The following is a 26872-nucleotide window of genomic DNA, read 5'->3' on the forward strand; positions in this document are numbered from 1 at the left end:
CATCAATAAATTGCATGACATTGACTGGATATGATCTAAATAATGACCACTTCACTGCTCTATTTTGGTTAAACAATCAAAGGTAGTGATCAACCTTGGAAGAAAAAGATATCTAGACAGTACCATAGGGTTTTGATTGCATTTCATGCAATCTTTACCCAAAAACAGCTAATAATAAAGATCTAAATTTCAGTAGGAAGAGAAGATTTACAATATGGTAGTCTGAGTGAATACTAATAATTATATTTCAGTCTCTAAACTAAATCAAAGGTTCTTTTATAATCCCATCCAAACAAATAAATTGTAAGTGTTCCCCTACTCAGGCAGTGAATACTAGAAGTTGCTGACATCTTCGACTAAATATTATTTCATCTTAAAGTCAAAGGTCAAGGTCAGTTGAAAGTGAAATTATAAAAATAAAATATGGTGATGTAAATACAGGCCCCATTTAATAAGGTAAAGTACCAAGCAGGTACAGAAATATAGTTTCCATAGCATCTCCTTTTTGACAGCAATACCCCAATTAGGAGTCATACGACTGGCTGAGTTTCAATCAGTTTCCATATTTGGTTCCAATAGGAAGATTTAATTTAGTTCAAGGTGGGAAAGTTCCACACTCTCTACACATAAAACAGTTACTGCAATAATAATTGGTTTCTTTTACTACTGTTAATAAAACAAAAAAAAAATGGCACTTTTCATTAAAAAGTACATTTTACATAATTTTGATTACACTTAGATCAAACACATTATTGGCATTTAAATTAACAATTTTTCAGAAATTCGGGACAAAAATATAATTTAAATAGGAATTTTCAAGTTACTTACATTTACTATTCTTATTTATATGTTGCCGTAGGTTATTAAAAACGACAACTTTAATTGACAGAAAAACTAAACATTTCCTCTTAAATCAGACTACCAAATTTCCATGTGCATCATATGAAGGAGATAAGGAGCTAATAAAGGAAGAAAGGTCAAAGGTTGAAACATTTGGTTGAGGCAATCGTAATTAATTAATTAATTAATTTTACATTAACAAGTGAACTGTTGCTCACCAATAATACCTCCACTTTAAGGATTTGGTAAACAGGAAGTTGAAGAGTCATGGAAATGAAAATGCATTACAGGGTATAGCATATTCACATGAAACCTGATTACAATTTCAGGAAGCCCCTAGTAAAATGTGACAAAAATTTCATACATGGCCATTATGTTTTAGAATATATATAGGTATTTATTCAACTGGAAGTTGATGAACAATGAATTCAAAACAGCATCACACAGTAAAACATATTGACTTGAAGCCTGATAATAAATTTTAGGAGGCTTACGTGTAGTTTCCTAGAAAAATGTCGAACATGGCCATTATATATTACAATATATAAATATTCAGTTAACAGAAAGTTGATGAGCGATGAATTTGAAACTGCATTACACAGTAAAGTATGTTCAAATGATCACAGTTTAAGTTCTTTAGACTTGCTTTCAGTAAGTGTAAGCATTCTCTAACTCTATAATATCTAGTATTGTTTTGACTTGTGTTTTAGGTGTCCATATATAATACAGTATTATAGAGTTTCTTGTCCTTGTGGTATTTATGACAGATCTTTGATTGATTGATTGATTGGTGTTTAACACCACTTTCAGCACTATTGGCTATATTGTGGCAGTCAGTTTTTATAGGTGGAGTAAACCATAGTGCCCAGAGAGAACTGCCATACTTTGGCAGGAAAAATAACAATCCTAGTCAATAAAAGGCATATCTTTTATAGTCCTCGTTTAACTCATTTACAACTTATTACACAATGGTATTGACAGTTTTCTACTGTTAAAGACTGTATGTTAACCTTGATGGTATCTTTTGTCATTGGGTTGCTGTCTTATTGACATTTACCTGACATCTCCTTTTATTCATAGCATATCTATTAGAATGTGTCCAAAGATTAATGAATTATGTTTGCTTTTTTTACAGAAGGATACGGTATTTCAATTCATGACAGGAAATTACTACATGCACATGAAAAGCCCACCTTAAGGAAAGGAACAGCACTTTTATTGCTTGTTTGTTAATGCTTAACTAATTTAGGGTGAAGTATAATATTATGTAATAGGGCAGTATTTCAGATATTATAAAATTAGTATGCAGCAAAAAACTAATCTTTTGATCCCTTTGTATTTTCATATCATTAAAACAAAAATGCAAACTTGAATTAGGATATCATCCAAAACAGTTCCCTCTTCTAATGAGCAAATGTTATTTTCTCAAAATTAATTAATTTTCAACTGACAAAAGTGAAAATTGTAAAATATTTCATTAATTCGGTCACTGCATAAGAATTTTCTGAGGTACAGATAAATTAATGTTGATTTATCATAGGAAATTCTTATACCCTGTAATAGCTATTTTTAGTTCGAGAAATCCTAAATACTGGAGGAAAAGTGAAAATTATAAGAAAGAAGCTTATAATCACTAATCTGACATTCCCAAGTTTTATAAGATTCTAACATACAACATTGTTGTTTTTGTACTAATTCCCTTATTTAGAAATCAATGTACTTGTTTAATCAAATGGCCACGCTGGTCTCTGCCAGCCTTGAGTGCCGGAGGTTGTGGGTTCTATTCCCAAACAGGTCAAACCAAAGACTTGAAAATTGGCATTTGCTGCTTCTCCTGTAAGCACACTGCATTTAGAAGGAGTAAAAACTAGTTGGATTGTAGTCAAAATAATATGTCCACGTAGGATTACATGTCTTCCTGTGTGGTGTTACCTTGTGAAATACCACTTTAAAATTCTGACTTAGCTTGTCGGCCTAGTACAAAGCAGGATTCATGTTCTGGTCCTGAAAATGCATTAACTGGCCACTGGATGTTAAACAATATCATCATCATCTTTAACCATAAAAAGAAAGCTGTTAAGGTGGCATGGTAGTATTTCCTGGCCCATAGGGATAATGATAGCCTTTTTAGAATTTTCACCACTTTCTAACACTGTCCAAAATTCTACATACAAAGTAAACTGAAGTACTTTCATTATAATATTCAAAAATGAATTTGAATATGTATCATGACCGTTCACTTTTTTGCTATTTTCATAAACCTAAGGCCACTAGTGCTTTTAGGTCTTTTACCATGCAGTGAATTCAAAATTTAAAAAAATTCTCAAAAATTCATTTTCACCTGTATGTAAAATTATTTCATATTTTTCTACACCTGATTCATCCCTCAGTTTGGGAAAGTATGTTCAGTAGTTACTGTATTTTTTGTCCAATCACACTGTTCAGATACATTGACTTAAGAAGGGTACACAAAAGAGCAACCTAAATTCCGGAATGTAAATACATGTACTACCGTGCCACCTTAGCAAAGACATCACAAACTTGAAACCAGTCATGACTCCTATGATGCATAGACTTCTTACTAGGAAATATATTATAATAAAGAATACTAATCTGCACTTATTTCTTACCAAAAAAAAATTAAAAAATTATACCCCTAGTCCCCTACCCCAGCTGGCAGATTTTCACTTTTTTTTCATCTTACCACTTTTACTTAAGGAGTGAACAAAAACCAAATATATAATGTTCAAGTAAAACATGGTGATTCAGGTGGAATTATTGGATTTTTCTAGTTAATCTGACTGAAAGAAACAGTATAAGTACTTAATCATGAAAAAAGATAGTAAAGTCCATTCCACATTTTACAGCATGCCTTACATTCCTTTAAGCATTTCCAGATTAAGTAGGCAACATCACAAGATTCTTTAGATGACAGTTTACTATTATTCTAAGATCTTTTTGACAATACATGTACTAGAATATATCTCTAAGTTGGCTGTTTGTCTCTTTCTCATATATGCATTAAGTTAAGTTATGTCCCCTTACATAATCAGTTTACCTTGTTTGTGTTTTTCAGGGTCAGAAGATTAAAACAATTGATGACATTTGCATAAAAAATGAATAAACTATTTAATCTATCTAACATACAATCATAATCACATTCTTTGTCCAAATAAATTGTCTTATCAATGCAAAGAAACCCCTAATCCTAACTCTATTTCACCTAAATATGAGGGCTAATTGAATAAGTAAGGACCCCTTAACCACTTACTGGCATCTAAAAAGCTCATTTTGGTGTCATGTTACCACAGAACTACAAATTAAACCTAAAGAAAACTAGTATAGCTGTACTTGTGTGGAAAAAAATAAAACATTATGCACTTTTATTTAATTCGGTGAAAACTATAGGACGTACAGGCAACTAAAATATGTAGCGTCTCAAATTCCAGTGGTTGCACATGTGTCAAACACTGGGAAAAGTTAAAGCGAGCATTTATAATTAAAAATATATTGCAAGTTACATTAAAATTATAAAATTCTACCTTCTAGGTAAACTTTGACAATATTACCCGCAGATCAGGCAAAATTTGCTGAATCAGTAATTTTCGCTCCCAGGGGTGGAATTTAAGGGCTGTTCTTATTCTAGTTGCCCTTAATCAGCTTTTCATTAGAATAAACTTACAAATTCAAAAGGTAAAATAAATACCTTTATTAATTTAGTGTACATCATATATATCCCAGTTAAGGTGACACGGTAGTATTTCCTAGCCCATAGGGATAATGATAGCCTTTTTAGAATTTTCACCACTTTCTAACACTGTCCAAAATTCATGAATTTGAATATGTATCATGATCGTTTACTTTTTTTGCTATTTTCATAAACCTAAGGCCACTAGTGCTTTTAGGTCTTTTACCATGCAGTGAATTCAAAATTTAAAAAAATTCTCAAATATTCATTTTCACCTATATGTAAAATTATTTCATATTTTTCTACACCTGATTCATCCCTCAGTTTGGGAAAGTATGTTCAGTAGATACTGTATTTTTTGTCCAATCACACTGTTCAGATACATTGACTTAAGTAGGGTACACAAAAGAGCAACCTAAATTCCGGAATGTAAATACTACCATGCCACCTTAAGAGTTGAATTAGGTAAAAATCTAGGGCAGACTTGATTCATCTTATGAAATCTAAACATGTATTTCAACACAGGCATACCATAATATAATGATGGGTGTAATAAAATCAGGAAATAATTTCATGATATTATAAATTACTTGTGACCCCACAAGACTGTCATGGGTAGTCAAGGTCTTTAAACACACCTGATGTAGCATATGGATATGTAGAGTTTCATACAAGTCATTTAAATGTTTTGCAACTTCTTACATTTGAATTTAATTATATAAACCATATGCCAAGAGATTTTCACCTAAACATGTAAAATATCGTATATATATAAAGACGACAAAATAACTGTCTGCAATTTAATTTAACATTCTTTGTTGAATTCATGTTTTATTTTTTACAGTGCATGTGCATATTTGAATGTCTACACTTCATCTAAAGAAACATGAATAGTGATTAAATTTCCACCAGTCTTTGTTTTTTTATCATTTAAATGATTACAAATTATAGCTGATTAACTATTCCCTCTAGTACGGTATTGCAAAAGTTATCTTCCATTGAAAAAGGTTTACACAAAAAAATGTTTGTCTGAATTTTCTCACACTCCAAACTAAATGTTATTGATAGTTGAAATGAATTTAATAAATCATTGTAGATGCAGCTTTATATTTCATGTTCTGAATTTCTACAGAATTAAATAAGCTTTCCCTTTCTTCCCATTACAGTAAAATAACTACCAAAGATGGATATTAATAGCATGCATATTTATTAAACGTATATCCATCAACCCATAAACATAAATCAACCACAAAAGGCATTTTCAAAATTATTGTGCTTATAGGTTGCATTTTAACACTGTTTCACAAGCCACGCCTCTTTTGGGGAGATATATTCATAGATATGTTAATTTGTTAACATACTGGTTCCCAGATATGATTTCTGTGTTTCATCTCAAAGAGACATAACTTGAGAATGTTACCAGTATAAAAAAAATGGTAGCGCCTAAAATTTAATTCTTAGGAGGTCCAAAAGTGGAGGTAGGGGTAGTATAGAATTTTAGTATAAGTTTAAACTCTTAGAAGTTCAGGGCATATAAGTGTTGAAAATATGCCGCACAGCCCTATATTTTAACCTTTGAATAAAATAGTTGTGCACATCAACTTTCTGTTCTGGGATATAATTTTTCACAAAACTTCCTAGTAAAAGTGGCACAGTTTTAGCCACAAAGGGAGTTCCTATGGGAAATTGCATTGTCTATATTTACAGAATTGCAACCTATATGGAGCACATGTACTAAGATTAAAAGAATATTTTAAGACTCCAAAGACAAATAAAGTGTCAAAACCAAATTATTTTTTCCTTTTGAACTATTGACACATTTATTTGTGTTTTTAGGACACTCTACCTAAATGACCATAAATCAGTCAACCAAAAAAGTCTGTGTGATGCACTAGCAGGCCATTATTGTGGCTATATTATAATTAAAATAAATTGGAACAGCATGTATTCATATTTGTTACAAAAACTCCAACCTCAGATGAAATAACACGCAGAATATAAAGAGCTTCACATTGATGTTCTTGGTTTCTTCCTTTTTCTTTTGAAATTCGTTTCATTCAATTTAAGCTTTTAATATTTAGTATAGCTTTGAAGAGTTTGTCAGCAGTAGCAAAACACAATTTCCAGCAATTAGTTAAGGAACAAATTTTTGGTTTATTTTTCTGGCAAAACAAATGAGATATTATGTAAAGAATGTGATGCTTTTAAAGTCTAAAAGGTTAATTTTTATTCCATTATTTTTAGGAAAACCACCTGATGATACATTTGTTGTTACATTTACAGCAACTAAGTGTACATTATTATACCTCACTATGTTTTTTCTATATAAAAAATAATGAAATAATTTTGCTATTTCATTCCACAGACTATTTGCCAGTCAATAGTTTCAAAGACTATTACCCCGGTTAATAGTTTTATAATCATATTTCCCGTACATTTTCATGCTTATTTTCATTGGACAATAATGACGTCATTAACCATTCTGCTTGGATTTTGTGTGCTTGGCAACGTCAAACTCTAATATCGTAAAGGGTATTATACATGTGTCGATCGTAATTTCACTTACAAGACGCAATTATAAAAGAGAAAGAAAATCTTTGCGACACATTTTTTAAAGATCTAAAATATAGTACTTAATTTATAAGAAGGGTTTGTCGTCGTCTTCTAGACCTGTATTTGCGTTTGGTGTACTTTAGCTTGAATTTATTATATGCAGGGAAAGTTTAACACAAGTATTTCTAGTCTTGATTGCAATTAATGAAATATTTACAAATACAACACAGACTATAAAAAACAAACGTATCGTTCATCTTGTGCATGTCAAGTTATGTGACATTTTTCTTTTCTTTCAGATGATTTATGTACACTTTTAGAAAGTTAGTTAGCTTGGTATAATAAACACTTAATGATTGTGTTGTTCAGTATAATAAAACACCTAATGACTGGTTGTGCGGGTAATAGCAAGTTTGTTGTCCCTTCGCATACCAACTATTGCCCTCGGCTTCGCCTCGAGCAATAGTTGGTATCTAAGGGACAACAAACTTGCTATTACCCTCACACCCAGTCAATAGGTGTATACTGTTCATTAGTTCAACTAACTTTATTGCATTTGGTCAAAATCATTTAAATCCCATTTTGAGCTAGTTAAAATAAAAAAAATACACAATACTGAAACCAATGTTACTCAGGAGAAAGCCTTTCATTCATGTAAATCCAGATTATAACATTATATAAGTTTATTGTCATCTACTAAACAACTAGCATTTTGCATTCAAGAAACAAATGATATTGGTTTTCAATAACAAGAGTACCAAATGTACATTTTAAATCAATATAGCTGTTTTTATAGGTATTTTTTTTCAAGGGAACATTTTACATGATATAAAATCATATTTTTGCATACTTCACATCTAAACACTTTCCATGGATGTTTTCTACAAAATGCTATTTTTGATTTTCTTAATCTATCAAATTACTGCCATTATCAACAATTAATAATTCATTCAGGTAATGAATGATCACTAATCTTTTCACAGTCATACTAGTACTCCAATTAATCTTACTAAGAGTATCCCAGATAGAACTATCCAATCCATACTTACTCAGTAAACAGATTAACTTAGATTTACCAGAACCCACTCAAGCAATTTTGATACCAGCAATCTACAATTGTTAGATAGCTTTTAAATCATTATCGAAAAAGAATCAACCAAAATTGCAATAAAATTGGTTAACTTAAGAACACTTTAAATAATCAATTGAAGGTGAAACCAATTAAATACACATGCCATCAGCAAAAATTTGTAATCTGAATCTTCATTCATTGTTACACATGCCAAAAATTGAAATGGTTCCCTCTTGACCTCTAATTGTTTACATAGAAATGTCAAGGTCAAAACACACGTTTTATAAAACAATGTCAGTGAAAACATGGCTGTTATGCACGTTTACATACATGGAAAACATGGATGTTATGCACCTTAACATACATGTTTCTTTGTAAGACTAATATGTTTTGTTTATATTTTTGCTTCGCATCACTGTACATAGCTATTAGTTTCATTCGATATTAACCCCATCTTTAAATTATTACTTAACAAATATCGGTTCTGATTGGTTGGCTTATGTTGTGGCTAAGGTTCAATTGGCTACAATGCAGATTTAGAATTGGGAACATGTACCAGACAGGGGAAATATCAAATACGGAAGATAAGGAATGAAATTACAGTATGGGTATGCAAGACCCGATCAAAAATAATAACTTCATGTCGACGTAATTTGTGATACTGCAAATCACTTTTTACCTTATAAGAAATGTTAAACTTGTTTATTGATTAATTTCCCTATTTATTCAGCAATAGGTCAAATGCTAAAGATCAAATATCTTGTTAAAAAGCAATGGTGAACAAACAGTAAGTATATGATGTTAAAACAAAAATTTATTCATTTATAATCTAATTTTTATTCATTCGATTTCTAAACATTAGTGAAATGTTTCAGTTGTATATTTTATTCTGCCCCTGTCCTTTTTCTTCAACTTCATGGTTAACAGTTTCTTGTACACAATAAGAAACAGAAATACTACTTTATAGAGATATGAAACAAAGTTACACCTGTGGTCTATTCATATCAATCATGAATTAACCTTTGTGTACAAGCATACATAGCTGACAAGAAACTGATTTGATAACCAATTTGGTATTATTACCAGTAAAGATGAACATGAAACCAGTGATTACATCTGGTTAAAATTAGATCAATTTTTTTTTGGAATATCAAGATATATTTATATATGTTTCTTATATGACCCACCAGCGGAATCAACTTATAGTCGCCAATTAGATGCTGACATTCTCTCACTAATTGAGAAAGATATTACAAAGCACTCCAAAGATGGGGATATAATATTGGCTGGGGATTTTAATGCCAGGACCGGAGTTGAACCTGACCTAATTCAAGGGGATAGTTCAAATCATACACCCTTTTTAATTCATACAGCCCCGATTTAGATTTACCCTCTAGAAGTAGTCAAGATAATATACTTTCTCAAAGGGGAAAATATTTAATGGATTTATATATTCAAGATAAATTAAGAATTCTAAATGGTAGAACATTCGGAAATACTTTTGGACAGTACACCTCACATCAACCTAATGGTAGTAGTGTCATAGATTATCTCATTGTATCTGAATATTTAGTAAAATATGTTTCATTTTTTCATGCACATGATTTTATTGGAACCATGTCTGACCATTGTCAAATATCTATGATGTTAAATGTGATATACTCTGTCAAATATGATTGTGACCATGGTGGCTGTCCTCTTGAAACTCTTCCACCTTCGTATATATGGACAGATAAATCTTCTGCTGAATTCCAAAATGTGTTGTCTTCATTAGAAATTCAGAATGATCTGTCCAATTTCATGAAATTACATGTTGATCAAACAGAATCAGGAATTAATTCTTTAATTAATAACTTTAATCAGGTAATTTATGATGTAGCAAACAAAAGTCTAAGAAAAAAACATCATAGTTTGAAAAAATCTAATAAGAAAAAGAAAAAACCTAATTGGGAAAATCAATCTCTATCAGTCTTAAAAAGCAACTTATTGATAAGAAAAGTTGTTTAAAAAATTCAATAAAGATCCATAATTATATAAGATCATCTTATTTTAGTGCTTTAAAGCATTATAGAAAATCTAGGAAAACCATGATACGACTCTACAGACAAAATCTAGTAAATCAGCTTAAAAATCCAAAAGCTTATTGGAAACTTCTGAATAAATTTTTAAGTGATGGTGGAGATTCTAGAGGCCAGTCACAAGACAATATATCAGCCGAAGAATGGTTGAACTATTTCAGGGAATTAAATAACGCAAAAAACATAAATAACCAGGATCTAGATAAATTACTAGCTAAAGCAGAGAAATGTATACAATTTAATGAACTAGATTTTAAAATTTCTGAAAAAGAGGTTCTTGATGCACTGAAATCTTTGAAAAATAAAAAAGCCTGCGGATTTGACCAAATTTCAAATGAGATGTTAAAATATGGTTTTCTACATTTCTCCCAACCCCTTTTCAAAAAATTTTTCCTAAGATTTGGTGTAAAAGTTTTTTAACTCCTATACATAAGTCAGGTGACACCAAAGAACCTAGTAATTACAGGGGAATTGCTATAAGTAGTAATATTGGTAAGTTGTTTACTAGAATATTAAATAACAGACTTGAAAAATATTTAGAAAAACACAGAATTATATCAGTGTTCTCCCCAGGCCATTAAAGGACCGCGGGCCCGCGATGTATAATTTTTTACCGCGGTGGTATCGTTCTTACCGCGATGTATAATTTTTCTCCGTGGTGCTAAAATTTTCAGTTAAAAAATCGTAAATCGTAAATCGGTAAAGTGTTAATCGACTTGTTTTAAAAATCTTTTCCGTGCGGTATAAAATTCCAGGTGAAATTTGACCAGTTCAAACCAGTTCAACACGGATTGTTTACACCACGTGATCGATTTACCTTTATGAGGTTAACCTTTGTTGATTGGATTTAATTGATGTAATTAACACTTTTTACATGATTCTTTTGTGTTTTAACTTAGAGGTCATAACTTTATGATCAAAGATAACTATTTTAAGGCTTCACTCACCACCTGACAAGTCGGCAAATACTTTGTACACAAACCGTTTTAACCCGATAGTTGTACACACGACGGTACATATTTTGTACATTATAAAGTTAGCTCAATACTTATATTATAGTTTTATATGTCTCTGATTAAACCATGGCCAAAATTATCTTTAATTATGACATAGTTATTGTATGATATTCCGGTTTCAAACTGTCAACAAGTAATTCAAAGGGGAAGGATCACCTGACCCAGTTAGTTCATGTAGAATATTCAAGATTATTTACAATTAACTGCAATCTATTCTATTTTATAAATAAAATGCATGACTGTACCTTCAAACTGGATATCTATATCCATATGATCATTAATGAATAACAGAAGTGATCTTGCAATTAATAATAACCCAAGAACAAATTGGTTTCTCTAAAGGTAAAATGACAAGTGATCATCTTTTTGTCTTGAAAACTCTAATAGACAAACACACACAAAAAGGCTCAAAACCATTATATACATGTTTTGTTGACTTTAGAAGAGCTTTTGATACTGTTAATCATACAGGACTGTTTTTATAAACTTAGTAAAATTGGAGTAGGAACCCATTTTTATAATATAATCAAAAGTATGTATTCTAATAACATACTATTTATAAAAACACGAAACATGTTAACAGCTGACTTTAGATCATGTATTGGAGTAAGACAAGGTGATAATCTGAGCCTGAGTCTCTTTAAAATATTTATTAATGATTTTAAATCTTTATTAGATGAAACCTGTGACCCAGTATTGCTATCAAATATTTCATTAAATTGTCTTCTTTATGCTGATGATCTTGTACTGCTTTCTGAATCTAAAAAAGGCTTACAGACTGCATTAAATAAGCTGGAAATCTATTGTGAAAATACAGGTTTAGAAGTTAATTTAAAAAAAACGAAATCTATAGTTTTTAATACATCTGGCCGTATTAAAGATGCACAGCTTTCATATAAAGACACATACATCAAAAATATCCAACATTATACTTATCTTGGCATAACTTTTAGTGCATCTGGCAGCTTTTCAGAAGCCAAAAATATGTTATATAAAAAAGGTTTAAAAGCTTTCTTTAAATATACTAAATATTTTACTAATTATAAACCTAATATCTCCACTCTAATGCACATTTTTGATCACACAGTGAAACCCGTGTTATTATATGGTTCAGAAATATGGGGTTGTTTTAATTCAAAGAAGTTAAAGAATGACACAGAACTAAATTATTTCTATAGACTTTGTAAAGATCTAAAAATCCAGAAAGTGCATCTAAAATTCTGCAGGTTTACATTAGGAGTGAATAAGCATGCAACAAATTTGACCATATTTGGTGAATTAGGTCGTTTTCTTCTTATGTTAGATATTCTAACAAACATGATCAAATATTGGAAAAGAATTCATATTACAAATAATATTTTATTAACAAATGCATACTCTCTCTCAAATACATTATCAAAAGCTGGGAAGAATTCTTACAATAGTTACTATTTACATTTAATTAATAATTGGTATGCTGTGAGGTGTCATATTATATATTTTTATTATAACAAATTACTTATTTCAGTTACTCTGATATTATATATTAATCAATTAAATAAAAATAAATCATGTTGTGTACTTTGTTTAACCTATTTTTAATTTACTTTTATATTATGTTTGAAATTATATTGTAATTATTCTGCTCATTTTGGGCGCCGTGATTGGCAAATAAAATATTTGTTTGTTTGTTTGTAATAACGTTGAATAAGCAAGAATGATTTAATGTCAATTGCTGTAAATTCAGAAATGTCTGCATGCATTATCATTAAAATGATTGTTGAAGAAAGTGAGTTTAATTATTATGATTTCATGAAATGCTGCATACAAATACAAAATATAACCTATTTTTGCAATAATAAGGAATCATTTCAATTTAAATATTCAATCTTTTGTTTTTGAAAATTAAGAAGGAATGGAATATTTTACTATTTTTTTGTCTTCATCTAATCTTATTTTAAACCAGGCTGAACTTCAGTTTTTAACTATTTTTCTCTTCCAGTAAAGTTTTCAAACATCAATGTATTATTCATAGCATTTTAGGTGGTTCTTTTGATTTTACCAGCCATCATATTTTCAGATATTGCACTTTTAAGATTTCAAATGGAAATGTGGTCTTGAAATTATTTATAGCAAACCACAAAAATTTAAATTAGCTTTATGTTAGTTTCACCCCCTTTTATCCACTTGAACACATATGTTACTATAATTGAAGATTAATTTGGAATGAATAGTATAACAGCTTCATTCTGCTGACAAATTTCAGGCATTTCTTTTGATTATTTTTGTCTATCAAATTTTTAATAGGCTTCTACTTAAACTAGATTTTAATGTATGTCTTTTGTTTTTTTAACTCTCAAGTGGAATATTTTGCTGAAAATGCATGTCTGATATTTAATGAGTTCACCCAACCTAGTTTAACTGCTGGCTCCGGAAAATTTCTATGTGTTATGAAGAATTATACTTTTCACTCAGAGAAAAATATCAATTTGACTTTCAAACATGTTTCACCATTTTTATGAGAAAGAAACACAAATAGACCTAAAACTAGATGTATGGGGTTGACAGGAATGGCACTGCCAGCTTCCAAAATACAAAGGGCTGTAAAATTACATGAAAAAAGGTCATCCACAACAAAACGCAAATCAAGCTTGATCTACAATTCACCTGTATACACTTAAAAAACAAGAACAGCTTAAAATCTATAGTCATAATAATGAAGTCCAGATCACAGTAGGAATTCAGAAGCAAAGAAGGATGGAAGGAAGGAAATTGGTAACACTCTATGTCCCTGTCACTGCATTGCTGTGAGATAAACTCATTAAACGGACATAAGATTGCCTTTGTATTATCAACCAGTGAATATGCACAAGGTATTGCCCATACCCAGTTACGGTATCTTTAAAATGTCAAAAGGATATCATTATTTTTTTTGTAGGAAATTAAAGAAATTCAAATCTGCATGTTATCTTTCTTGTTAAAATAGTTTATTTTTTTTGTCATAATCTAAGTTACATAACTCTAGATTGTCAAAGGTAGATCGTGGACCAAACCTAATCATTTGGGAAATTCTTCAAAGCATATTCAAGTTCGACCTTGATGAATTCTCAGACCATCATCCTTTCTGTATGTCCTCATACTGTATGCCAGTTGTATATTGGTGTATAGAAATGTTAAAATTTTCCATTCACGTTAATATGACCTCAAACGCTTATGACCTTTCACCTAAGTCTAAGATTACCAGTGTTTGATAAATACAAATTAACTTTGTAAACGTTCCTTAGAAGTTTGCATTCAGCTCGATAAGTTTATATTGTAATGTCTAGTGTTACTCAGTGATTTCAATGTCCACTATGTAAAGAAATCCTGCAATATTTTGAAATAATAATATTTTAAGATATTTTTCAGTACCATAAAGGCTAACCTTTCTTTGCAGTTACAACTCTAACACATACCTAAAATAAATCTGATTTTTGTGACAAAGAGCTGATTGCTGCATGTCTACATTAGTAGTATGAAGGGAGACAATTCAATAGTTTATCTTGCATTAGAAAAGGTAATAAAACATGCTGGACAAACCTAGAATTAACTTTCTCATTGTCTTTATCATTTTCATCAATAGCCACCATTACCAGTATCTTGCCCATTTCTGCCACATCGTTGATGTTTCCTCCTGCCACCTTGGGGAAGGCCTGATATCGTTCACTATTTACCCAGAATTCTAATGAGGACTTAGTTGGTATACCATCTGGAGCTATCATATGAATTATATACATGTTAATGGCTCAGTATTAAGTCATTAGAGTTTTTAATATCAGTTACCTAAAATAATCATTTGTTAATATTTTTGTTAAAAAGTCTTGGAAAAGACAGACAAGAGTCAGTCAAATTACCAATAGATAAGAATGTTTCTTTTTTTAATAGCAGGTGTTCAGCTAGGATTTTGAGGTCTTCAGTCACTTTTGCTTAACTGTGTATGAAAAGTTACCTTTTTAGGGTAACAGCAGGGAACTATATGACATCTAAAAAACTATTATATTTCTATGATAGTATGTGATTGTATTTTGTATATATTTACCTCTTGTTTCACATGTGAATGTGACAGAGTGTTTTTAAATGAAGCATACTGTATTGTATTGTGTTGTATTAGAATTATTTTCATTGAAACAGCTATTAATTGACCCATCAAAAAGTTACTATTGGCATGAAAATATAGAGTTGCTAAACATCTTTTAAGTCTGTTTGAACTGTGGCAACTTATTTAACAATACACCTTAGAGATCTATCTGTAGTAAGAGAACATTATCCTATCCTTGGACCTGCACCATGACTTTTAAGCCCTTCTAAGCCTACATATTTAAATTAAAAGCATACCTTTTTTTCTTCCATGAAAGAAAAATGGAAAATTTTCATTTTTCTGGTAATCCAGGACTATACTTACCTTCATATTCAAAATATTCAGAATCTTTGAAAACTAGCACTGTTGGAAAGCTTTTAAGCTTAATATCCTAAAAACAAATATAAAAAGCAAAGTTAGAAACATTTGGTTCAATTGATACGATCTGCATGAATAACAAGTATTCTGTGAGTATTGCCTGGCAATACAGAGTCCCCTACCGGTTAAAAATTCATTGTACTGGAACAAAACATTAACTTGATCTATAACTTGTCATGGTGTAAAAAAATCATCAGACCGGAATAAAATTCGTACTTGATCTGTAACTTGTCATGATAAAACTATATACCAATCATCAAATCAATATCTTCAAGCATGACAAAAACAAATGTGGAAAACTGATTATTGGAGTGAATTTTCTAAGTTCAAGGACCATAACTCTGCTCAAAATCGTCAGACCAGAACAAAGTTCAAACTTGACCTGTAACTTGTCATGATTAAACCATACACCAAATATCAATTCAATATCTTCCAGCACGAAGAAAAAAAGTGTGGAAAACTGGTTTGCCGGACTGACGGATGGACAGACAGACAGAGTGCAAACCTAAAGTCCCCTTCGACTTCGTCGATAGGGGACTAATAACAATATCAATATATCTATGTTATGAATAAAAAAGTTTGGAATACTGACTTTTTCAATAGATTAGGAGATAATATACATAAATTGAAACTAAAGAAGTTAAATTTTTCTCTGATATAAAACCTGTCAAATTACTGCTGATTTATTTTCTGATATAATTATTAAAAACGACAATGATTTTATAAGTTAGTCATAAATTAATCAAGAGTCATGTTAAACAACCTATATACGTTATAAAAAAACAGTATGGGTTTTGCTCATTGATTGATTTATTGATTGTTGGTGTTTAATGCCACTTTCAGCACAATTGGATTGCAGTCAGTTATTATTGGTGGAGGAAGCTGGATTGCCTGGAGAGAACAACAGACCTTCCACAGGGAAACTGGCAATCCCAGTCAATTAAGAATGAAGTTGAACACACTTACCATGTGTGGAGTTCAAATGATTTTTACAGTTTGTTCATATGTTGTGCTGTCCAATATTAAGGGGAGGGTTAAGCGCTCACAAATACATTCTTTATGTGCCTGTCCCAAGTCAGGAGCCTGTAGTTCAGTGGTTGTTGTTGGTTCATGTCTGTCATATTTGTGTTTTGTAAATTGTTTTGTTATAAATTAGGCTGTTAGTTATTTTGTTTTAATTGTTTCACATGTAAGGTCCTTTAATAGCCAATTATACAGTTTGGGTTTTTCTCATTGTTGAAGACTGTTACCTATAATAGATTAAATCCACTTCATTTGAAATCTGGTGGATAGTTGTCTCATTGGCAATCATACAACATCTCCTTTATTTTTACATAAAGTGTGAAATACAGAAAACCCTTTTTTTGCATTCATTGTACATTACATTAAAACTTGTTAATTTAATTTGTATTATGGTTAGTGTATGTTATGTAATTGTATGGTATAAGAATAAAAGAAATAAATTATAACAAAATTATAAAATGAATTAATTCCTTCTCCACAGCTCATTGTGTAGCTTAAACAGCTTCTCAATCCAAAAATTTGTGTATTAACCTCCTTATAGAGTATAACAGCATTAACTCCGTCATCTTACTCTGGCTACGATGATCTTATATAAATTTGGTTATTCTTTTTATGTCCTTTGAGGTCATATAGCTTCTCATCTATTTAAGTATTTATACACCTGTAGCTTTCAACTGTTTATGTTTCAGCGTTCCTAATGAAGGTAAATCCAGGAAAGCACTTTGTACACACAAAATTTACCAAGTTTAATCTTCATTTAAAAAAAGTCTAATTTCTTTACCAGTACATTTTCTTAAACTAAATCACAAACCTTCGGTAAAATATTTTTCTTCCCTGAGTAAAAATACATCTGTACAATAAATTTATCTGCTACTTCACTATACTTTCCCTACAAATGGAAAGTATTCTTTATGTCTAAAAGAAATCATAATGTGACTTACAAAGACATATTTTTTGGATTTAAAGTCAGACATATGTTTTCTGCTCAGTATTGAACTGATAAGTCAAGATCTTTCCAACTAATTTGTACAGTCTGTTCTTATGTTGTATTGTTACAACACTGCCTCTGGTTAGAGGGAGGGTTGAGAACTCATTAACATGTTAAACCCTGCCAGATTTTGCCTGTCTAAAGACAAGAACATGTAATCTAGAGGTTGTTGTTGGTTTTAGATTGAATATTTGTTTTTATTCATTGTTGTAGTATAAATAAGGTCATTGGATTTCTTTTCTGAATTATTTCACATCTGTCATACTTGGGCCTCTTCAAGCTTACTCTATTGTATTGGTTTTGCTCATTGTTGAAGGACATACAGTGACATGTAATTGTTCATATCTTTGTCTGTTTGGTCTATGGGTATATGTCTCATCAGCTATCATATCACAACCATGTGCTTATTTTTTATATCAATTCCTCACAATTTTTTTTATATATATAATATAATTTCACAATTGCTATATGAAAAACATTTTTCTAAAAAAACTATTGTAAAACAACAATGTCAAATTTCTAAAATCATAAAAAATTAAAATATATGAAAATTAAACTGTTATCACAGAGATATGTCTCGCCTTTTTGTAATTTTGATAATGCAAATGTTGAAATTAAAATAGTAATACTTTAACATGTAAGTTATGCAAATATTCAAAGTCGATGAACCATGACTGAAGGTACATGGCTAAACAATCTCCATGGAATGAGATGTGCCAATGCTAATACAACTGCATACCAAATACCATTGTCTTATTATAAGTCGTTCCCTTTAAACAAACCTAAACACAAACATCAACTTGTAAACTATGTAAAAGTTTCAAAGTCAATGAACCATGATCAGGGGTGGGGCTATATAATCTCCATGGAAACGATACTTGCAAATGCCAATAAATTTGCATACCAAATATCATTGACTTAACATTAGCAGTTCATCTTTAACTGATCTAATCACAAACTAATACATGTTAACAAAGCAAACGTTTCAAAGTAAATAGACTGTGACTGAGGGGGCGGGGCCAAATATTCTCCAGGGAAATGAGATGTGCTTATACAACTGAACACCAATTAACATTGGCCTACCACTAATGGTTCCCCTTGAACTGACCTAATCACAAACTAATACATGCAAACTATGAAAAGTTTCCAATTCAATAGACCTTGACTGAGGGGGCGGAGCCAAATAATCTCCATGGTGAGGAGATGTGCCAATGCTAATACAACTGCATACCAAATATCATTGACCTACCACTAGTGGTTCACCATGAACTAGACCTAATCACAAACTAATACATTGTTGACGCCACCGTCACCGTCGCCGCCTACGCCGGAAACAGCATACCTATGTCTCTCTTTTTGACTCCATCAATTATGATATCAGGTTATATTAGTCTTGTTATGCATGTGTACAGCTGTTCCTTAGAACTATAAATAAGCTGTCATTACAGAGATACCCTATGTCCTGTCCAGGGTTTGACACTAACTAATTGTATGTACTAGCCTGTAGGGCTAGTGAAATTATTATTCTACTAGTCCTCTTGTCAATTCACTAGCCCTCCAAGTGCCGAAGGCACTTGGACGGTCGTGCCGAAGGCACTTGGACGGTCGTGCCAGGGTCTGGGGACATGCCCCCCCCAGAAAATTTTGATACAAATGAAGCTAAATCCTGTGTTCTGGAGCATTTCCAGAGGGTTTTGAACATGTTTTGTTTCATGAAATTTCACTGGTTTGCTTATAAAAAATACCCAAAAAAAATCAAAAAAAAAAATCATATTTTAATCATCTATATTAAGATAGTGTTCGACTTATTTTGAAGACCCCTTTAGATCATTACTTCATCATTATCCTCATTTTACTTATCATTATTACTAGTGTCTTTAATGAAGATGGATAAGTTAGGGATTTATAAATACACCCACAAAAGAGGAAAGCTTTGCCCTTGCTGTTTTTTGTAATAATTCTTCATGGACTCCTTCTTTTCCCTTGTTGTTTCAGTTTATTTTTTTTTTGCAGGACAAGATTTTATTCCTAAAAATCTGTATATTTTTACCAGAGACCAAGGAATAGTATAGTATACAAATCCTTGCAGAGACCTATAATTTTGTTTTTATGACAATAATTCAGTGATATTGTTTGCCTCAAATTATATTCGAAATACAGCTTTTTCCCCTAGAGAAAATTCCCAATTACTAAAAAACTGGCTTAAAATTCCTCCCAATAAGTTGTTTATTTTTCCCAAATGTGATGGTATCGGTAGTAATGTATGTAAATTTCGTATTCATGTTATTATTTTGATATTATGAAAGCACTTTTGAGATCGAGGTTTTCGGTTTAGAATCATCACGGTGTTTGTAACACACGTGGTTAATTCAATGTATTAAGTACCATCATTGTTTCCGTTTCTTTCCCCTCCCCAAAAAGTACCTTTCATGTTAAAAATGTCTGACAATCAAAATATACGTGAATAAACTGTACAATAAAGACAGCAAAGGTCAGCAAAAAATCTGGGATTTGTTGACAATTAAAATTTTGTGAAATTTCTAGTTTAAAACAAAATTTTGACTAGCCCGTCAGACTACTGTGATGAAAACTTTACTAGCCCTCCCTAATTTTTACTAGCCTCGGGCTAGCGGACTAGCGTTAGTGTCGAACCCTGCTGTCTGTGTGACTTAATCACAAACATTTACAATTGTCCATGCTTCCAAAGTTGACACTGGAAAGGGCATGCATTCCATAATTTGAGCAAGACTTAAAGAATTGCACAAATAAAATTTCAGTGATACACCACAAAGGGTTTCTCATAATAAACTGTTATCACAGAGATATGTCTCGCCTTTTTGTAATTTTGATAATGCAAATGTTGAAATTAAAATAGCAATACTTTAACATGTAAGTTATGCAAATATTCAAAGTCGATGAACCATGACTGAAGGTACATGGCTAAACAATCTCCATGGAATGAGATGTTCCAATGCTAATATAACTGCATACCAAATACCATTGACTTATCAGAAGTTGTTCCCTTTAAACAAACCTAAACACAAACATTAACTTGTAAACAATGTAAAAGTTTCAAAGTCAATGAACCATGATCAGGGGTGGAGCTATATAATCTCCATGGAAACAATACTTACAAATGCCAATAAATTTGCATACCAAATATCATTGACTTAACATTAGCAGTTCATCTTTAACTGATCTAATCACAAACTAATACATGCGGGGCCAAATATTCTCCAGGGAAATGAGATGTGCTAATGCTTATACAACTGAACACCAATTAACATTGGCCTACCACTAATGGTTCCCCTTGAACTGACCTAATCACAAACTAATACATGTTAACTTAGCAAAATTTTCAAAGTCTATAGACCATGACTAAGGGGGCGGAGCCAAATATTCTCCATGGAAATGAGATATGCCAATGCTTATACAACTGCATACCAAATATCATTGACCTACCACTAGTGGTTCCCCATAAATTGACCTAATCACAAACTTATACATGTAAACTATGAAAAGTTTCAAAGTCAATAGACCTTGACTGAGGGGGCGGGGCCAAATAATCTCCATGGTAATGAGATGTGCCAATGTTAATACAACTGCATATCAAATATCATTGACCTACCACTAGTGGTTCACCATGAACTAGACCTAATCACAAACTAATACATTGTTGACGCTGCTGCCACCGCCGTCGTCGCCGCCGCCAACGCCGGAAACAGCATACCTATGTCTCGCTTTTTGACTCCGTCAAGGCGAGACAAAATACTTTTTTCAACTTGAAGATGAAACTACATTTTTGTATTCTAAAATTACATATACACCATGGTTGCAAAAGACAAGTGCAATCTTTATTGATTTGAACAAGTTTTGTGTCTTTTGTTTAGTTTTTGGGGATGATGGCTGTAATAATCTAATAAAGATCTCATTTCTGGCTTAAAAAGAAATTGTTTGAAAACAAAACTTTAAGGCTCTTCCTGACTTTTGTAGTGAATTGGAGGTAATGGTATGGTTCAAAATATATTATCTGTCAACCCAACATTTGCCCTTATTTAAATTTAAAAATCTGATTTACTGATTTATGACGCAAAAGATGTTGTATGGAAAAGTAATTTTTCCTTAAATTTCATTCTATTTATAGGCACTGTGACTTTCAAACTTTGACCTACTGACCGAAAAATCAGAAGTGTTTAGTTCTTGCGATGGGATATTTCCAAGCTAACTTTGGTAAAGATTAAACACATGGATCTAAAGATGTCTTCTGGAAACTCCCTTTAGTCCATGTTGCCTGTGACCTTCACCTAATGACCTAAACAATTTGTTTTTTTAACAACAAGGGTTAAAAATGGAGATTCAAGCACTGATGTAAGGTTCTATTTGTTTTATCCAAAAACCAAAATTTGCTCAAAGTTCATTCCATTAATTGCTCATGCGACCTTTACCTTAGCTTTAATGACCTAAAATCTACAACAGTCTTTTTCGCTCCATCATGCATTATCAAACTAAATAAGTAAAGATATTGTGTATTGTTCAATATTGTCTGGAAATCAAACCCTTGACATTAAGACGGTTATATGCCTGTATGATTTTCAACATATCATTACAGAGTTCTGACCATACCTTGTTTTTTATTTGCTTTTAAAATATATACCCAAAGTTTAGTTATTATTTAAATTTTTTTTTATAACAAATAGTCTTAAAAAGATATCTAAAGTCACACCAGGTGGTAATGTATGTCTTGGTAAGTTAAGAAGTATATTCTACAGGTAGTTTCATGGGAAATATAATACTGAAATAGATGGTTATTTTCGTTTCAATATCGTAAATTCCGAAATTATTGTGTGCATTTATTATTGCCATTGCTGAACAACAAACAAAAATGTGAAATCAAATTTTGCAACTTCAGGAAATGGTAGATATTATCAAAATTTAAAATGAGAGTTTTTATGTTTGCGAAACCTATCCCATTGCAATAATTTCTGAATTTACAGTAAATGAAATATTGCATTAGAAATACAGATCTTACAAGCAAGTCATCATGAGGATCTTCATCTCCAATATACAGGAAAAATACTTGGTCACTGTGATCACTTTTTACATTATAATATTTTCCTATACTGGCGATCTTTCTAACTGCTGGTCTACAAAAAAGACAAAATTTTAAATCAACAAAAAATGTTTAGAACCAATATCACAATGATAAATTTTTCTAAGCTGGTCAAAAAGCTTATTATTCATCATTCTGACAAAAGCTCAGGAAGTTATTTCTTACTTTGTCCATGTGTTTGATTGACTTTGTCTCTAGAACACCTCTTTTCAGTTGTTTTTGGTCTTTTATTAGATAAAGTATTGTTCAATATCATGTGTATTTGTGCCATAAAATTTTTGAATTTTGAACTTTGTTTACCCTTTTGTTCCTGAATATCACTGCAAATTGTACTTTCTCCAATAACGTTGATTTTTTTATTTTTCTGTAGTGATCTAATGATAAACTGTCGATAGATACAGGCTATCATGAGACCACCTAGGTAGTTTCATCAATTTATAGTTAGTGTGATATTGTTTTATCAAGAAAAGCAATGATGTATTTTCTGGTCTTATCCTGTAGTTGGGTTGCTATCTCATTGATTTATAAACCAAATCTCTTTTTACTTAAATATCAAATAACAATACTTACCCCTGAGCTTTATTTACAAATTCTAAGATATCCTCTTTGGATCTTTCACCTCGGAATGTGTACATTTTCTCCCCTTCAGCACTAAAAATAACATCAATAATACTGTTCAGAAATTATTGCAATGTTTTTATTAATTCAATGCCAAATACAAATGTACAACAACAGTATTAGGTTTCCAATTACAAAAACTTGCATTCATAATTTCAGTAGTGATTTTCCATTACAAATGTTTGCAATCGCATAAATTAGATCTTGCATTTTTTCAATAGTCAGGGATTTGCAATTATAAATGCACGCATTCATTTCTGAATTTACGATAAATAAATTCAAATAATTCAAGTATTTAAATAGTTTGACAGTTCTCATTCTAAAAATAAACTTTTAGCCAAATAATCCACTTAGATATAATACCTACCTACTCAATATAAAATCAAGATATTTTTTGTTATAGAAGTGTAGAAATGACATATCCTGCATTTGGTGTGGTGTAATTATGTTTCTCTAATCATTATAATGCATAATTTATGGACAAATTCTTTTTCCAACAATCAAATGAAAGTGTTTTTTTTACATTATCAAACATGGTCATTATTTTTTATGCAATTAAGAGGGGAAAATCAGAGCAGGTATGAAATTTGACATCATAACTAATAAATGTTAACATGTGTTTATCTACAAGAGAATAAATTGACAAGTCAGCTCTGCTTCCATATCCAAGTTCATCAACCAGGAGTGGAGTTCAACTTGTCTTCAAAAGAAAAATCCCTTTCCAATTGACGCATTTTACTGAGTTTCAAGTTGGGAATTTTCCAGAAAGTCCCTGCGCGTTAAGCATAAGAAGTAACTTTTTTTCTCAAGTTTTGAGGGCCAAAAAAGGGGTGCGTTCTATGCATGAATGTGTTTTATACACACCAAAAGGCGGTAGTTAACATTTACACAAGTATACAGTTACCACAGGACCATCTATGCCAGCATAAATTGTGTGCATAGATGTCAGTGAAATGTGTACATGTCAAATAAAGTGTGTATAGTAATCTTAGAATAAGTGTACAGTTGCCAGATAAATGTGTGTACAGATGCCATTGTCAGTCAAATATATGTATATTAATATATGTGTAGTTTTCAATCAAATGTCTATAGCTGGCCATTGAATTAAGGAACAGTTTCCAATTGAATGTGTGTATACTACCTAAATATGTATAAAACTTTGTAAAGGGTTTTTGCGGAACCCTGTGTCTTGCCTAAACATACTGAAACTAAAATGGTGATGCTGACAATGACAACATAATGTAGGACTGCTATGTCTCACTTCTTTGATAGAATGTCGCAAGCTCAACAAAAATGAAAGTACCACTAAGATGTGAGCTGAGTTGCAAGTAAGAAGTGAGTACATTTGACGGTTTCATGTGTACAGTAATATCTTTGAATCAGTGAAAGGTTGAAGTTTCAGATACCTTTATTCAAGGTTTTGGGTATTTAAATGTCCACTGTAACAACTGACTGTCATGCTGGTTTATAACAAAGACAAGGTCAAATTATATATAACCAAAATACCATTAACATAAATTACTTTTCATTGGTATTTCATGCATTAATTTCTGATATTGGAGAAGAAAAAAAAGGAAGCAGGAGAGGAATATTCTATTTCTTATTCCAATTAAGGGAACAGAAGAGCACAAACATTTAGCCTGAAAATAACATCAATTATTTGAAATTAAAACAAATAACAAGTTTTGATTATATATCTGTAAATAATTTTATAGATCTTACTATTTGATAGTTGGATATCCTCTGACATCAAACTCTGATGCCACATGTGTATATCTTGTAGCATCAATTTTACCAACTTTAACATCACTTGACCTGAGTGCTGCTCCTACTTGATGATAGATTGGTTCTAACTTTTTACAGTGTCCACACCAAGGTGCATAGAACTGGAAGATGACAAAAGACAATTATTTTCAAAACTAATCGAACTTAAAGCAAAAAAGATCATATTTAAAATTACAAAACTAATATGTAAAAACTTTCTTAGCATATCATCATGTATAATAATAACAAAAATTAACACTTAGGTTTTCATGTCAATGTTTAGACATAAATCAAATGATAAAAAATAATGAGTATGAGTTGTTCTGTTTTTGCCACATATTTTTCAGCTTTCAAAAGTACTTATTTTCTATATATACTAGAGGCCAAAGTTTTTAGAATTTGACTTCATGATTGTCTTTTAACCTACCTTAATTACAACTTGAGGGCTTTGGATAATTAATGAAGGCCTAAAGAAAAATTATAGTTTGTCATGTACGTGGAAACTTAAACTGCAGATTTAATCATTTGATAGTGCCAAATCAATGAAGATGTGTATCCTTGTAAATCCACTGGCTACACATGTACTTACTTCTAATAACCATTTTCCATTTTTTCTGTGATCTAGTATCCTGCTCAAGAAAAAAAAGCTATTAAATATGACTATAAATTAGGTTAAAATTTGAACTGATAGTATAATGATCAAACATTTGTGTATATGCAGAGTAAAGACATTCTAAAGACTAAGTTTTTCAAGAAATATCACAAAAAAAGTGAAGCATCATACTTTTTATTTCGACTGTTAAGTTTTTTGTTGGAGTTTAGTATACTAATCAGGTAAGGGAGATTAAATTGTGCATGTGCAATCAATGTAGCAATGAAGTATCTACAACTATACTTGAAAATTGGTATATTTATATTTTGAGACAGATAAATGACATTTGGGTCAGCAAATTTCAATGTTTTCCAAATATGCTGCATCCTGACGTCTCATGAAAGTCCTAAAAATGGGTGTTTGGGGAATTTCTGGGACTAAAATTCACTCGACAAAGTAAAGGCATCTGTGAATTACTGAACCTAGATAACTTGTCCAACAAAATACAAACTAACTTTAAATCATTGTCAATAGTTCTTTTATGAAAAAACCCATATCAATTGAACGCGTGGAACAGCTAACATCTTATTTAAAATTATTATTTTATTTTATTATTTTTCCGGAAAAATGCGAAATAAAATAATCTCACCTTTCATCCAACTCTAAGACTTGGCCAACAATTTTTCCTATTTGAACTGAAATAAAATAAAATCTAAACTGTATTGTCATTCTGTAAACAGGAAAATATGAGCGTAAAAATATGCATTGTCTTATTAAACATTTAAAAAAAAATTTTTTACCAAGCAGACAGAAATAAGCCGGTGTTTTCATTTTGTATAATACAATATTGCTTCCGGTTAAAATAATTAGCAGTCCTATTCGGATATAGACAAGGTATTTTTCCGGAACTTTTTTCGGTGGAAAACTGTCGACAAAGTATTTATTTTTATTTAATTGTTAACCATTTTCTCTACACCTGACTAGCAAGCAAATATTTTATAATTGATGACTTTCAAACTTTTAAAAAGCAATCCGCGCGATCCATATACCTAGAAT

General features: G+C 31.2%; 1 protein-coding gene across 1 annotated transcript in view; it reads right to left on the bottom strand.

Annotated features, from left to right (window-relative positions):
* The window catches only part of LOC127702853 (protein disulfide-isomerase TMX3-like), a 118969-nt gene extending 92322 nt beyond the window's left edge, over positions 1-26647 (bottom strand). The window contains exons 1-9 of the mRNA XM_052207156.1: positions 26617-26647; positions 26466-26511; positions 25814-25853; positions 25183-25346; positions 23413-23493; positions 22753-22876; positions 17556-17633; positions 15668-15734; positions 14806-14980 (exon numbers count right to left, since the gene is read on the bottom strand). Coding sequence (XP_052063116.1) covers positions 14806-14980; positions 15668-15734; positions 17556-17633; positions 22753-22876; positions 23413-23493; positions 25183-25346; positions 25814-25853; positions 26466-26511; positions 26617-26647 — 806 coding nt within the window. The remainder of the gene's footprint in view (positions 1-14805; positions 14981-15667; positions 15735-17555; positions 17634-22752; positions 22877-23412; positions 23494-25182; positions 25347-25813; positions 25854-26465; positions 26512-26616) is intronic.
* Positions 26648-26872: the final 225 nt, after the last annotated feature.

This window comes from Mytilus californianus, unplaced genomic scaffold, assembly GCF_021869535.1.
Source record: "Mytilus californianus isolate M0D057914Y unplaced genomic scaffold, xbMytCali1.0.p SCAF_5, whole genome shotgun sequence".
NCBI lineage: Eukaryota > Metazoa > Mollusca > Bivalvia > Mytilida > Mytilidae > Mytilus > Mytilus californianus.